This window comes from Lampetra fluviatilis, chromosome 2, assembly GCF_964198595.1.
Source record: "Lampetra fluviatilis chromosome 2, kcLamFluv1.1, whole genome shotgun sequence".
Classification (NCBI taxonomy): domain Eukaryota; kingdom Metazoa; phylum Chordata; class Hyperoartia; order Petromyzontiformes; family Petromyzontidae; genus Lampetra; species Lampetra fluviatilis.
Genome location: NC_136276.1, coordinates 4299079 through 4315233, shown reverse-complemented (window position 1 = coordinate 4315233; position 16155 = coordinate 4299079). Strand labels below are relative to the sequence as shown.

At 40.2% G+C, this 16155-nt stretch overlaps 1 protein-coding gene across 3 annotated transcripts; it reads right to left on the bottom strand.

Annotated features, from left to right (window-relative positions):
- Nucleotides 1–1465: 1465 nt before the first annotated feature.
- LOC144940169 (NADH dehydrogenase [ubiquinone] 1 alpha subcomplex subunit 10, mitochondrial-like) lies at nucleotides 1466–16147 on the bottom strand. Of its 3 annotated transcripts, XM_078866762.1 has the most exons (10): nucleotides 15959–16147; nucleotides 12125–12296; nucleotides 11619–11834; nucleotides 9338–9424; nucleotides 7885–8006; nucleotides 7684–7763; nucleotides 7078–7132; nucleotides 6755–6840; nucleotides 5745–5848; nucleotides 1466–1980 (listed from the first exon to the last, which is right to left on the bottom strand). In XM_078866762.1, exons 1-9 carry the CDS (start codon nucleotides 16055–16057, stop codon nucleotides 5770–5772), a joined length of 996 nt encoding a protein of 331 aa, XP_078722888.1. In that variant the 5' UTR covers nucleotides 16058–16147; the 3' UTR covers nucleotides 1466–1980; nucleotides 5745–5769. The 3 variants fall into 3 exon arrangements, with proteins under 3 accessions (XP_078722888.1, XP_078722887.1, XP_078722889.1); XM_078866761.1 differs by lacking the exons at nucleotides 1466–1980; nucleotides 5745–5848 and having other exon boundaries at nucleotides 5862–6840; XM_078866763.1 differs by lacking the exons at nucleotides 1466–1980; nucleotides 5745–5848; nucleotides 15959–16147 and adding an exon at nucleotides 13368–14125 and having other exon boundaries at nucleotides 5862–6840.
- Between the last annotated feature and the right edge of the window lie 8 nt (nucleotides 16148–16155).

Here is a 16155-nt window from a genome sequence, read left to right as displayed (position 1 = left end):
ATTAATACCACCAACTAGCATTCCGATATATATTCTCTTCTATATATATAAAAAAGGGAAATTTGTGATTATGTGTGTCTGTTTAAAATGTTTAGCGTACTTCCCGACATGCAACAAACTTGAAATTTGCCATGAGGGTACTTTCCAGAATGTACACCATGCAAAAATTATAAAAATACACTTTTGTATATATTTTTTTTGGGGGGGGGGGGGGGCGCAATAATGCATATATTTTGCATGGCAAGTGAGCTGTGACGTCACAACTGTCACGTGACCCGTGTGCGGAAGCGTAACGGAGTGGTGCATGCTGACCGCGGGTGAAGTGAAATACAAATGTGCTGCAGGTCTAAGGCGTTCTTCGCACAGCATTGCTTTATTATTTCAGTCGTTTACTGCCGTACGAACCCTGAAAGTTGTGTGTCTGCTGCAAGCGCGTGTATGTGTACCTATGGACGCGCGCGCGTTTGTGTGTGGGGGGAGCGGTAGTGTAGTGGTTAGCGCGCTACACTACGAACCCGGCGACCCGATTTCGATTCCCGCTCACGGCCACCACCGGTGACGATTATTTTAACCGATCCTGGGCCTCCCCTAGGTCGACTCAGCCTCAAACGAGTAACTGATGTGGTGTGAACATCGCCACTGGGGAGACAAAGGCGGCTGGGCGTGGTGAATCCAAGTTCCGGGCAAAGTCGGGTAGTAAAGCTAGTATTAATATATAACAAACTCACTACTGGGCGAATGCCTGTTGCAAAAGATCATCGGACAGATGTGATATACGCCACGTATTTCCCCCCAATTTCAAGTGGATTTCATTCATACTCGCAAAGCCACATTGCCTGTGTCCTCCGAGTTGTTACTTCATCACTATCTGTTAAAACATCGAGGCATGTCCAGACGCGAGACCTTTTACTCATGTAGAATTTATATTACAAAATGACATTGGTCATATTTAAATTGGCGGGGAATACATGTTGGTGCAAGGATTCAATATATGGAGTTTCAGCTATCGTGCATGAAATCACGACCAGGCATCTGCAAGGCCAGGGAATTCAAAGTCGTTTCAAATTACTCATAGTTCAATTTGGCTTAAACCTGTACTTCCTGGCTGGAGGCAATAGTATTGGCCAACCTTTACCTAGACACAATGTGTAAGTAAAAGTCAAAGCGGAAAAACATTTCAAACTCATGAATCATAATACTTTGTCCAATGGCGGCCTCAAGTAAATGGTGGAAATTCCACATTTCTATGTTTGGGACGAGTTTATCCACAGGTCAAATACAGTTGACTTAGTACAACAATGTTGCACTTATTGTATCGACGTTGGAGAGAAGACCTATATTGACTCCCTGACCAGGATTTGATATGGCAACCTTCTGATTGAGTTGTGCTATTTACAGTGCCAGACAGCCAGTTAGCATCCAACAGCCTATTAAAAAAGATCAGCCTCACACGCTCAGCAGAAATACAATAAACTTTACTAATACTGAACAAAGATTACATAAATGTACGTGTGCAAATGTATATACAAGTTATGTTTGGAATAATGTAATGAATATTGTTTAATAACTGTATATACTCTTCAGTGAAACTTTTGTAATGGTGCAGGAAATGATTTACTTGAACGCCATACATGTTGCCACAACACATACTACTTGCAGCCTGGAATTAAGTATAATAAGATTGTGCCAATGAAGTTCGCACAAGTGAATGATTGCAAGAAGGAGATGCTTCGTTCTGAAATAACCCTTGCGATGTAAAAGACAAAACATATGATCAGGAATTATATTATTCATGGATAGCGAGTGGTTATGGTCATCAACTTAGTGCAATGACTATTAACTTTATATCTGTAAGAGTCCATTTTCTAGGCAATTAAGCTCAGTGACCACAGGCAGGCTTCAACATCAACTGCATGCAATTCATCCATCGTGTAATGAACATCACTTTACTGCATCACGTGGCTGCTGGTGTCTTGAAATCTATAACGAAAAAAAAGCATCGTTTAATGAATGACTTCATACGGTGGTTTAAAACAGCGTGAAATAACAACTGTGTGCCAATTAAATATTCAACATAAAATAATGTAAAGTATAGCTAAGCACAGACGTAAAACTAAATTACGCCACGAAATGTATCATAAAATGTGTTGGCGCCGTGATAATCCCTTTCGGATTTTTGCCAATTTATTTAAAGGACATTCATGCGAGTTCAGAAAATGTTGCTGGCAATTAAAAGCAAGCACTTTAAAAAAGTATCATCAACTAATGAAAACAAGCCAGGGCATTCATTGGCACGTTTATAAATAGTGCAAAAGGTTAATGTTAATCATCATCATGGGACCTCCTTTGCCAGTACCAAAATATGAGAATAGGTTTTCCCCTTTTTTCTGGCAATAAAACAGGTGTTAAGATGGTAAAACACCAAACTGAAACCTTTTACAAGGAATCATGTCTGCATTAACCACACTACTTGTGGTCAGAATGCAAACAAAAAACGTACTCTGATAATATATGCATTGTCTTAGAAACGTATTGGTCCACACCAGAGACAGCTTTCTTTTGAGCCTAGTCTTAAAACGGTGTTAGACCAGAGGACGCCAATAGACGTGTTAGACCAGAGGACGCCAAAAGGCATATATTTACACGATCTAACCCAAAAATGTCATTATTGTTGATTATTCATATACAAAATGAAACCAGACAAAATCGAAGTCATTTTGACTTTTAAAAAAAGCATAACCAACATCATGTAGTCAAGTGGCAAAAAATTATTTCGTTAAAAACATTTTAAACTACAAGGACAATATTTCAGTACACACATTGTGCATATTAATTTATTGTTCTTAGTTTATCTTCTACACATCATCATGTACAGCGAAAGTGACACTATGTTTAACTTTTTTTTTATTGTATTTGATTAATATTTACATTTTCATTTTGTAGTATGATTTTTTATAAACGTGGTTATAAGTCGCTTTTTTACGTACCCAAAAAAATAAATAAGTAAACGTGTCTTCGTTCTTAACTATACAAGCTCCAGAGCATACTTTTATCAGAAAAATATGCCGCACAGGGAAATAAGACCAAGGTTTCCCACATGCAATGCACCAAACTCGCTGGCATGTCCACAACACTAGCGGCTGCCGCAGGCACAAGGCTTCTATTAACATGGGAGCAGAGCTGGGATGTGGCTTTGATGTGGGCACCCACACTATTGGCTCCTTTAACGCCTCACAAGTACCCGGTCAACAAAGGATCTGAGCACTGCCAGAATGTAAGATAATTCGTTATGGACTGCTGCAAACAAATGCCATATATTCCCTTCCTTCCCTCCACATCAAAAGTATGGAGGTTACTTGTTTGTGTGTGTGTGTGCATTGGGCAAACAACTTTACATAGTAAATTACGATGGTGACTTCGGAAATAAAGAACTGCCCAATTGATTCCAAATGTTTTGATATATTTTAAACCAAAACTCTTGTTATGATACCATTTTTTTGAGAAACTTATGCAGAACTCGACCACAGAAACGAATCAGCCATAAGCAGCTATTCCACCAAGGTTGCCTGCTGTTGGATGTTTAGAATACACAATATCGCAAATCGCCAGGAAAATTGCAATAACAGGTTACGAAGGCGTCACAAACATTTCTGAGCCTTTTATAAAAGGACATGCCAGAAACTGATATTCCATGCTGAGAATACTCAAACAGCTAATGCACAAATATTCCAGGTTGGTGTGTTTCTTTTTTACACTTCATCTATTGCAGGTAGACCTTGATGGATGTTGAAAAATCTGAAAACCAAGCATCATACTATAATTGAATATTCATTGTTAGAGAGTACTAAACTTATGGAAATATATAAAATACATGTTGACAGAATATAGAGACTATCCACCATCATATGTGACAATTAAGATGGGCTGCAGAATGTCATTGTCACACTTGAAGATGACCGCAGGTCAGGAATGACTGTGGTGACGGAGGAAAACATGAAGGCAGTGCAAGACCAGATTTTGGAAGGACCGCAGTGTTACAATTGCAGTCAGCTGACAACTTAGGCATTCGTGTGGCATAAGTGTAACCAATCTTGCATGATCAATTGGGAATGAACAATTTATGGGCATTGGGTGACCAAAACACTGACATGGAGCAATTAAGAGGGGACCCTCAGATAAATGCTCATGATCATCTTGATCTGAAAGCAGACTGGATCAAGTTAAGAGGCAATTTTTTACTTCAGATAAGCGCTGGATTTACTTATATGATCCCGAGTTTAAACAGACCATATCATGGAAAAATATACAGCTTTTTAAACACCCAACATATTCAAATCAGACTTCAATGCAGGCCAGACCGTGTTCAGCACCATTTTTGGTTATGCTAAAGGAGTAGTACATAATTACTTAATGGAAAGAAAAAAAGACGATCATAGGTCAATGTTATGCATACTTATTTCATGCGTTAAAAAAAGTGCCATGGCCTTGGAAAGATCATAGCCTCCCCACGCTTCTGCATAACAATGCTCAAGCACATACTGCAAGAGTGGTAAATGCCAATGCTGTCAATAAATGCCACTTCATGGAAATCCTGCGTCCTACTAAAATCTGCAAAGCCGGCACACAGCAACTTTCACTTGGTTCCAAAGTTGAAGGAGCATCTGGGAAGAAAACATGTTGATGATGATGACCTAGAGGCCGTGCAGGGGTCCCTGACTAGGCTGGATGAAGAGTTATTCTATAGGGAATCAATAAGCTCCAGGAACAATATGAAAAATGCATTGTTAAAAATGTAAGATGGTTTGAAATACATTTATTCCGATTGGTGTGTGCATTTTTATTTAGTATTAGGCTCAGAACTTTTCGTATCGTCCCTGTATTTTGAAGTTTGTAATTGTATTAAATACCACTTCTTAAAAAATACTCATTTAAAAGTACATAAATAATAGGAACGTGTTCAAGACTAGAGCAGAGATGCACTATGTGTTTATCATTGAATGATTTTCCATCGTTGGTTTGGGATTTCTCCCTTTGACTTGACCTTTTTTAAAGTTATAAAGACTATATACATTTATTATGATAAAGAGAGCTCTTAGATTACCTTTTCGTCTGCTGCTAAATTCAGTGGTTAGATCCGTTGATAAAGAAGCCAGTCACAATATTACAATGGTATGCGAGATGAAATCTGGCCTGTGGAGTTGCACTGTATAACACACATTTATCTCGATTTAAAGCTTTCGTGACTGCAGGGATTCATCTTCTTGGTTCTTTCGGTAAAGTCACATAGAAGGGAAATAATAAAATAATAAACATAAAACATAATAAAATAATTCTCACGACGTTTCGGCCACAACGCAAGCAGCCGTCCTCAGGTGAAGAACAGGTCTGTCGGAAAGACAGCGTCTGAATGAGCACCACCAAGCTTGGCAGCGTATATTTAAGCTGGGTTAGAGGGGGAAGGGCACCTTGACAAAGGAATTTGCATATCAAGAGGAATTTAGCATATTCATGGCAAATGCAGATATGGGATTAGTCACTACTTGTGGAATGCCGAAAGAACCAAGAAGATGAATCCCTGCAGTCACGAAAGCTTTAAATCGAAAAATTAAATAGAAACTTAGTTAGGCATGTTATTGCCAAAATTTGTCAATATAATGTATTGTATCGAATTGTTTCATATTGACCTAATTAAACCAATATGTCAAGACAATGTTGTGGAGTTTTCCCAGGATTGAGACACTTACTGTTATTATGGCGAGCCTAGACACTTCAGCAAACACCCGCTGTAACCTCAGGGATGACTCTGGAAATTTTCATCAGGTTTGCCACTCTGTGCTTGTTTTCCACACTGAGTAGAAAAAACCAAAAAATATGGTGTTACATATCAATACAAATTCAACATGCATAAGCAATTGAAGAAGCAATTAAACCAAAACTGCAGTCCTGTAATATTGCAAGTGAACATTTAAGTGTGACCCCACTTTATACTGTAGTAAATAAAGGCTTTAAAAAAACTGCAGTTATAATCAAACTATGCTAAGCATTACACGAGAAAACATTACGTAAAATTCCCTGGCATGGACCCATGAAGCCACGTTGGTGCCATGTGTTAGAAGTTTGAGAATGTACCAGTGCCACCTCCTGGAAAATCTTTAACAGTGTATTGCCTCTGTACAGCATTACACTTCAGTGTTGTACAGAAAATATTCATGCCTATAAGCTATAAAAGGCACAGCCATTAGTAACAACAATAACACATGTATAATAAAAAATACCCATCTTGTTAATGTTGCTCGTAAAAATCGTCTCCATTGACAATTTACAATAAATGTAATCATATATTAATTACCATATAAATTAATGCTTCATTATTTTTAAGCTTAACTCTGGACTGAGTCTCAAGTCTATTTTCAAGATGGTCCTGTCAGGTTTTGTGCAGAAGGGGACGATATTGCTAAGTGTAATCTCAACTGACAAATGTTCAGCACTGGCATACGTATGTTGCACTTGTTTCGCATCGTACGTAGTCAACCGTGCCAATCGGAGGTGTGTGGGGGGAAAGCACAACAAACTAAACACAAAAAGCAGTTCTAAAGAAACGAGTTTTCACAAATTAGTTTTTCGTTGAGCTATCATTTGTGGCCAGGTCGCTTCTGTAACCTCCAAGGAATTAATAATTACAGCCTTAATATATACACATAATAGAATAACAAATTCACAATATATATAGTGGTAAAATGAACAGTCAACGAACAGCATCTTTAATTGGTGGAGAGAAGAGTCTGTCTGCAGAAGCCATGGGCCTTTCGTCAAATGCACACTCTTGACATAATCCGCAACCTGTAAAACAAATACATGGCATAATGATATTTCTTTAAATATTACATTAATACACTGCTTCATGCACCATCAGCAATGATTGATCGACTGTTGCATAAAGGCCTCCCAAAGCAATCACTCCATCTCTCACGGTCCCGTGATGTAATAATCCCATCAGCCCACTAAAATTGTTGGTTGTTCAGATGTAATTATTTATGTCATGCCCCCTGTTAATATGTGCAGGAATGCAATTCTTACTTTATCAACGTCCCCAAATGTAGACCAGTCATATTGTAAAACTTCACTTGTCAAACTGAAAACAACAACAAAAAATCACATTATAAAACATTTATGTCAAAGTTCTAGAAATGGTTCACTGCTTTCCAGTGACAATCACTTTGTTTATGGCTGAGAAGCTGATATTTTTTACTTCAAACATAGGAGTTGGAATGCGAAGAATCAGAATCGGAATATTTATTTAAGCTGGAGAAATCTGATGAGCTATAAAGTTATTTTTGAGAGATGTCCAGTAGAATTCCTGAGAGAAGTGATTTGTTTGCGAGTCTCCTTGCTATGCCTTATGCAAGTACTCACCTTAAAATCAATATGACTATCATCTATTTTTATGCGCAGGTAAGGATTCCATTAAATATACACACTGCTGCAATACCACCAAAAACAATTGTCATTGCACCTACTGTTATTTAAACCTAGTTGTATGGCTTCCGTGTCAAACAGTGATACTTATACAAAAAAACTGCCAATATAAAAAAATACACACTAGCTCCAGGCCATTCAAACAGCTTTACAGTTAAAAATTAATTGACTAAAACAAACGAGAAGCACTGTAAGGGTGTGCCTCACCTCATTTCTGGCAAAAACTTTGATTTGTAAACATCTTCAATGTCCTGCAAGTAACTGTCAGAAATGTTTTGTTCAAAAGGCTGAAATATAAAACACGAACAGAGAGTTTTGTTAAATGTATGACTGTACCAAATATATGTTAAATATCACAAATGTACACCTCAAGTATCTGTGTTGTGCTCCCACAATGATCCCACTTACACGGCCACGCTGAATAAGCCGGTGCTGAATCTCAGGCACAGGAACATCCAGATACAGGACGATGTGAGGAGGAAGGATGGCCAGGGTACTGTTGGCCCTTGCCTCGTAGTAGTAATCCACAGCTAAACATAAAAAAACAAGCTAAACGTTACTTTCAAGGGTTAAAGCAAGCATACTCTTTGGTTATTTCGGTAAAGTCACGTAGGTATAAAATTACATAAATTAAATCACGACGTTTCGATTGCAACACAAGCAATCATCATCAAGTGGGAAAACCACAGCAAGAAAATGTTTTGCTGAAGTGGGAGAGAGAGTTGCCGTGGTAAGAGGTTATATAGGTAAGAAAGGGGGTGGAGCAAGGGGGGAGAGGTGGGGGTGTGTGGTAGGGGGAGGGCGAGCGCTGCGTGGTGTAGTAGTACCCGGCAGATATGAAAGACGACAACCAATACAAAGCAGTTAGGGTTTGACCTGGTTAAAGCAAGATTTCATATTTACACATCTTTCATTTTTTGGCAGTAAACATTGAACAGTTGGTATGTGCAATTAAATATTAGGCCGAATTGCTCTTTGTTTATGGCCAAGGGAAGTAATAAATATGAAATGGTGGTTTTCTGTATGTGTCACCTGCTTACACCACTGAAAATTATCATTAGTATTATTGCTAACTTTTTTAATGAATTATCTTGGTACCTCAGCCCTTGCACGCCCCTGCCATTTAAATCACTCTATTTTGTTCCCGCGTTTTAAACAATGTTAAGCACCTGGAGCAAAGGCCCCCTATAAATGTTAAACAAAATACGAACATTACTATAACATAACAATTACCATAACATCACTTGATTTTTCCTAAACAAGCCATAACGCGTTTCTAACTCGTCATCATTGTTTTCTATTCACCTACATTATATTTGAATAAAATGCCGTGAGAATAATTGAGTGTTACCAATAATCACTACTCAGTTTAACACGTAGGCTTTCGCGACCAATATTATTCATAATCAACGTTTTTGGGTTTAGATCGCGTTATTTATAACTGTGTCGTAACCCTCCACCACCCGACACGGCCAATCAGTACAAAAGTGTAACGTTGACAAAAGACAAATAGTTCACTGCTTTAGCCCACCGGTGTGTTGAAGTGTGAAACCACAACATTAATGATGACGTCACCATGCTGCTGCTTTATATAAGAACGGGAGACAGAGCAGAGCCTCACCATTCTGGCGAATTGCCCGATGATGCTGGATCCAATTACCAGCGAAACGTCGTACTCAAAAATTGTAAATGTTGTGGTTTCACGCTTCAACACACCGGTGGGCTAAAGCAGTGAACTATTTGTCTTTTGTCAACGTGACACTTTTTTACTGATGGGCCGTGTCGGGTGGTGGAGGGTTACGACACATTTATAAATAACGCGATCTAAACCCAAAAACGTTGATTATGAATCACTACTCACCATGTTTTTCCAAGAAACCGCTCTTGTGCATGGTGTCCACGAACACAAAGTCACTGTAAAGAGACCGGTCCAGGATGACACCTTGCCCTGAAAAGGGGATACAGTAAAACCTTGGATTGCGAGTAACTTGGTCTGCGAGTGTTTTGCAAGACGAGCAAATTTTTTTTATAAATATTAATTTGATAAACGAGCGAGGTCTTGCAATACGAGTACTTTAGTACGTACAGTATACGCTTTGTCTGCCGAGCGTCACGTGATCACAACTGAGCCGATGGTTCTTCTCTCTCTCGCTGCGGGATTGTGGGTAATCGGCTCCCATGCTCGGTCTCAGTCGGCGTGTCTCACTCGTATAGTCTACATCCGTGCGAGCGTATACTGTTTACTATAGTGTTGTGACCACGTGTGTGTGCGTAAAGCATTTTTTTAATTTTGTGTCGAAGTGTAGTGACTGTTCTTTAGTACTGCAAGTGAAAGTCGTCCTACACAATAACCCTCCTCTCCTCTCTCTCGTCTCCCTCACACTAGCCACGATTAAATTTAATTATTAAATTTGATTACTTTACATTAAATAAAAATAAAAAAATATAAAAAGGTATTTTGTATTGATAATTTTTATATGAATACAGTATTTTTGGGTTGTGGAACGAATCATCTGAGTTTCCATTATTTCTTATGGGGAAATTCGCTTTGATATACGAGTGCTTTGGATTACGAACACGTTTCCGGAACGAATTATGCTCGCAATCCAAGGTTTTACTGTATATGGATTTGGCATGAATGTGAATCGAGCACAAGGGGCGATTTAAAATAACTGACACACAGGATATCAAGACGAGCCTATATTTGAAAAAACTACGCAACACAGTTTGACCTTGTGAAGTTCTGAAAACCTTTGATGACTCCTTGTATCGCTGTGTTGAAAGTTCATAATGCACAATACAAAACGTAATTTGTACTGCAAAATATGAGGCACATGTGCATATGTTTCAGGGAAGTATAATGTAAAGTAAATCTACGAAGCTAAATTGTGAATTAAATACACATGATGCTTGGAAGTTAAATCATAAAATGAGGCAAACCAATTAATTCAACTCCTTTTGTCATAATAAAACAAATTACAGGCCTGACATTTATAATGGGTCCCCTATATAAAATAATTTCAAGTAACATTAAGTATATAAAATAGTGCACTTGTATACACATTATATACAACAGCAGATGAGGCAACCACAATATATGTTATGGGAAAACGATGGCCATTAGGTGTTATGACAATGAAGCAAATCACCCAAAACATAAATATTTGACGATTTGTTTTTACTGAGAGCTCCTTTCGAGTCAAACCAGTAGAGAAATATGAAAAAGGTATTCCCAATATTAACATTGCACATGTTTAGTGAAAGTTACATTCATGCGAAATATCCATACTGAGTTTGTTTATATGGAGCTGTTAACTTTATCCATAGCACTATCACGTATGACAATTGAGTCATGTACCCCTGCAGTAGAGCAAATGCAACCTAAAACAGCACTCTTAAGAATGGGAACATGACATTGTAAGGGGCTTTTGGAATGAGAAAAGGCAACTGAGGATATCTGGCCTGTCCCTTTATGAAGCACACGCTTCACCTATAGGTAGCATTTTATATTCTCACAAGACGTCCATGCACCTTTCCCCACTTTAAATGCCTTACCCATATCCCACGAGCATGCGATTTTCTGCGAACACATACAGATCGACAAATGATGCAGTGGTATTCCGTTGGCACAAGGGCCGGTGGTTAATTGTAAGGTTTTACAACCGAAACAAAGAAAATGCTAAACTTAAAATGTAGGTTTCCGTAGCCAATAAAGCGATGTATATTTGGTTTTGGGTTAGGCCTCATAAGTTTTTTTATGCCAACATTCTTCCGATTAACTTTCCAACACCAAACCAGATTGTCACCGTCACAATTATATTATTTATACGTGCCAATATATTGATCAAATTCTGACGAATAAAAGTCACCCCGTGGCTTAAACATAAAAAAAAAATCTAACTGCCAAAGGTAATAATAGTTTTATTTCGAAATAAGACGTGACACCTCACTAAACGGCTGAGCTGTATTTGTGAATAATACAGTATTCCTAAACTTTGAATCATAAAAATCAATATCTGAAGTTATGCTGACGTGATTACAGAGAACGACACATTGAACATGCAATGGGTTACCATTTCAGCGAAAGTAACTGGCGTGTCGTGATTTTGTGTGAACGCGTGGACGAGAAACAACACGCTGACCTGTATTTAGCAGGTGCTCTAGAGCATCCGAGTACTGCAGGAGGCGTGTGTGGTACATCAGCAGCTGAAGCCGGACAGAGTTGCCATCGGGACTCTTTGGGTCTGCATAAAACTTTTCCAAGCTGCAGCTGCCTTTGAAAGGCGGTGGGGGAAGGGATCTTTCCTTGCTCTTCTTCTCCCAGTATGGCACACTTGCTTCCTCAAAGTAGAGCAGGCCTGATGAAATTAACATTGCATAGTATGAATGATTTACATGTAACATTATATGCTGATGTATTCAATCACACTTTCCTAATGTGTAATAAATAGCAGATGTTAATGTTATAATTTCAATTGCAGTATACAGTTTGATGTAATTATGAGGATACCTTTTAAATTATTCCTCATTTATGTGAAAGCACATTTGCAAATTCTATGTGCAAGCATTCTAAGTGGGTTCTTACAAATATACAGAATACGTCTTCTTTTTTAAAATCACATACATGTTATGTTATGGAGCACATTACCCATTTTCTCTGCTAACTTTCTGCCAAGTGTTGTTTTGCCTGCTGCTAGATTTCCATCTAAGACGATAATTTTACTTGATACAGATAGCTTCTTTGTGATACCATCAAGCCTTTCCGTGTGCATCATGCAGCAATTAAGAGAATGTATCTGTAAAGCTGGTAATGTTCTTATCTGCAAAAGAAAAAAACATCTTCAGGCATGAATGGACAAAGTCAATACTGTAGGAAGGCAACATTAATATACTCTGCCACTGAACAAAAACGACTTTTTACATTTGGATATTGAGCTTTTTCTAATTCAAAACTTTTGATAACATTTCTTTTGGCTTACTTCACCAGTGATGTTATGGCTCGTACCACCGTATTTCATTTGTAATTCCCCGTTGTTTAAATGGATTTAAATACAAAATTCCTCTTACGAACCCTGATCACCAACCCTGATCCATAATATATTTATGGGTCAGATCGCGTGAGTAAAATGTGTGTCGTAAACCCTACTTCACAGACACAGTCAATGAATAAAATTGTCACGTGAACGTGCCAATTTATTCCTGCTTCAGTTCACCAGTGTGAATTAATCAGCCGTGTCGGGTTGAGGACGGTTTACGATACACAATTTACTTACACGATCTTACATCTTACCCAAAAAATATTCATCAAATTGGCTGTGAAAACCTACGTGTTAAATCAAAGATCCCCTTACTACGGTATTCTCAGGATTATTCGTCATATTACTCCATTTATCTGCAATAAAATCACAAGATAATCGTATTTAATTATGAATTTGCCAATAGACTTACTTAACTTATATAGAAATAATAATTCAGAAAGGGAAGCTATTCCATAATGCATGGATAATCGTGAACAGGAAGAATAGGAGTTGGATAAAAGATGTTGTGGACCCCTATAGGTCCCTCTATAGGAGTCGCGGGTAACAGGGCCGTGGATAAGATTTGTCCTGTCTCAATAATAGTGAAACACATCTGTAATACGTGTATCGAGAAACAGAGCTCAGTGCATTCTCCACGTTTCAACAAATGAATTTGCAAGTAAAACCATTCTCTTGGGATTATAATTTCATATCTACACAGTTACATAAAGGCATTATGTAAGAGCTTCAGAAACATTACCAATGCTAAAAAGCACACATTTGACAGTCCCCTTTTCTTGCAAGTGGTATGCAGTGGTACCTTTTCACGTGTCAACAGTCCATTTCGCCTTAAACACATTCAACTCAACTTACGTTTGCCAGAGGGCGTCAGTGTGACTTATCTGTGGATGTGCACGACTCTTCCTGTCCTCACCCTCTCATTGATCTCATCTCTTCTGTCACCAACTCATATGCTATGATGGGTGGTGACATATTGAGTTCATACACACCGTGATTTGGCCACAAGAGGGCACTGCAACAACTGTTTAAACTATGAAAACTTGCAATCAAACATCAGCCTGGTATTTGGTATCAGAGTAGTTCTAGGGTTAAGAATATGAGTAGGGTTAGGGTGAAGGATTTATTCATGCCAGTGTTAGATTCGGGTAATAGATCATGTTAGGTTGAGGTTTTTGCTGTTAAGGCTAATGTTGCATACCTGTCAACCCATTATCAGTGCCTACCTTATTACAGACAAATTCAGCCCTTATTGGTCACCCCATGCCCTTATAACTCTCAACGTTCATCCTACAAAGTCCCATCACAAGGGAGAAACACAAATACATTTTTTTAAATGCCTGTATTGAAACGGCTGTATGCCGTATGGACCTGAAAACTCAATTTCCCTGAGTTACAAGAACACGGGTAAACCGTATGGGTTGGCAGGTACGATGTTGGGATTTAAAAGGTGGATAATACATCCTCTCCCTAGTCTCTCGGCAGATCTCAGCTCGTGGTGGAAATGACACAATTTCGCATAGGATGACCCCGCCTACGAAGTGGGTTAAGGGGCCGTCCATAAATGATGTCACCCCCCCCCCCCCTTGGTTACACGGCGTCACAAAAAGTCAGACCCCTCCCCCCAATTTTTTTTTTTAAACATGCTTCAAATCGCTTTAAACTCTTGTGATTGTAGTGCGTATTTAATGTGGCGCTGCACTCTGATGTAGGAGAAAACATTTATTAAAAAGTATATTTAATTAAGTTGAACGTGTCGTCTATATTTATTTAAAGTTGCACATTTTGATGTGACGTCACATTTCTCCCCCCCCCCTCGTCACAAATGTCTGACCCCCCCCCCCTAGGTGCGTGACGTCATTTATGACCGGCTCCTAACCCGATGAAGAAGCGTGTGACGAGTGCGACCGCAAAATACCAACGCCGCGGGCCAATTCCAACATTCGTCCAAAACAATCGAAATAGCAAAGACACAATCTGTCACGTCCAATTGTCCAGTGGTTACAGACCTTTCTTTTGATGGCACGACGACGGCTCTCATCCATCGCTATGCACTCGTGTTACCAATTGCAATCTACTACCATAGACATCTAGAATACGTATGTTCTATTACTGGTAGGAACCACCTGGTTCCGCCAGCCCACAGGGGATTATTGTGTCCGTCCGTCCGTGCATACAAAAATGGGAGGGGTGGGGCTGGGTGGAAAGGGGAGGGGCTGGGTGGGGAGGGGCTGGGTGGGGAGGGTGGGGCTCGGTGGGGGGTGGGAGGGGAGGGGCTGGGTGGGGAGGGTGGGGCTGGGTAGGGGGTGGGAGGGGTGGGGCTGGGTGGGGAGGGGCTGGGTGGGGAGGGGCTGGGTGGGGAGGGGCTGGTCACCCCGTGGTGCCCTTATAAAACTCAACGTTTAACCTACTCACGCCGGCTTGTGCACGCCCTCACAGTCGGGCATATTTGCGGAATACACCACGCCGCCGTTGACCCTGGCCATTGACCGAGCAACCCAACGTTCCTACCAGCTCCCTCCGCAGGAATGTGTTGCTAATTTCAAAGCTGAACTAATGCCATTTCAAGCATCATTCACACGCATCCGTCTCTACATATCAGAAGCACGGTGTTCAGCTGCTTTGTTAAAAGTCCCACTCTTTGACCCGTGCAGTCTCATGAATATCACCAAAAGTTGTCTTGACACTTAAAACTGACTTCTCTTGAGTGGTTAATGTTTCACACCAAAACACAATGCACCACAACAGCATTACGCAAGCACTGTACTATGAGTATTAATAAACTTTAAACACAATACGTGTAAGACCGCACAACCATTGGCATTAAGGTACAGCAATTAATTTATATTCCAACACTCTTAAGAATAACGCTGACAGTTTAACATTTTTATATCTTCTCCTACATATCATTAATGACTGAACACACACACCAGATTTAAAACTAATTTATTATAGAACCGATTTGACTTTAGTTTGTTGTCCTTCCACCTCCGTTGGCTACGTACGGTGCGAAAGAAGTTCAACACAAAGACAAAGCTGCCCCGTTGGTGGCAAGTTTCTGTTAGCGAGTACCAACAGTAACCACACCCGACCGCCTTTGTCTCCCCGAGTGACGACGTTTACTCCACACCTACAGCACCGGGTACTCATCTGAGGCCGAGTCGACCCAGGGGAGGAGGCCCAGGACCGGTTCCGATAAATCGGCGGGCCGTGAGCGGGAATCGAACTTGTAGCGCGCTAACCGCTGCACCACCGCTCTCCCGCAAGCGGCACACGCGCACGTGCGCACGTGCGCGCGGCCTGTTCGGCTGCTACGAGCCCCCCGACGTCGCCTGGATGTCTCCCGCCGCGCGAGGGACGCCTCCCCGCCCGCCTCGGGGTGGTATAGAGGCTGCCGCCGGCGCAGTTTTTTTTATTTTAACATTTTTGTTGTTTTATATTCTCACCGCAGACAACGCGGGGACGAATCGCCGGCGCGTTACGCGGCCGTCTCCCAAAGGCACGCAACGTCGCAGCGACGTAACGAGCGGACGCGACATATTCATTGCGCGTTTATATTCAATGCCGCTTTGTTATTGTCAAATGTAACTGACGGCCACGGCCTGTTTATTTGTGTGTATACGACTCTGTGCCGAAGTCCCTC

Coding starts and splice junctions, on each gene's coding strand:
- LOC144940169 (XM_078866761.1), bottom strand. CDS start 16,057: ATGAATATGTCGCGTCCGCTCGTTACGTCGCTGCGACGTTGCGTGCCT. Junction 11,835..12,124: donor AAAGTTAGCAGAGAAAATGG/GTAATGTGCTCC, acceptor TAATTTCATCAG/GCCTGCTCTACTTTGAGGAA. Junction 7,764..7,884: donor GGCTTATTCAGCGTGGCCGT/GTAAGTGGGATC, acceptor TTTATATTTCAG/CCTTTTGAACAAAACATTTC.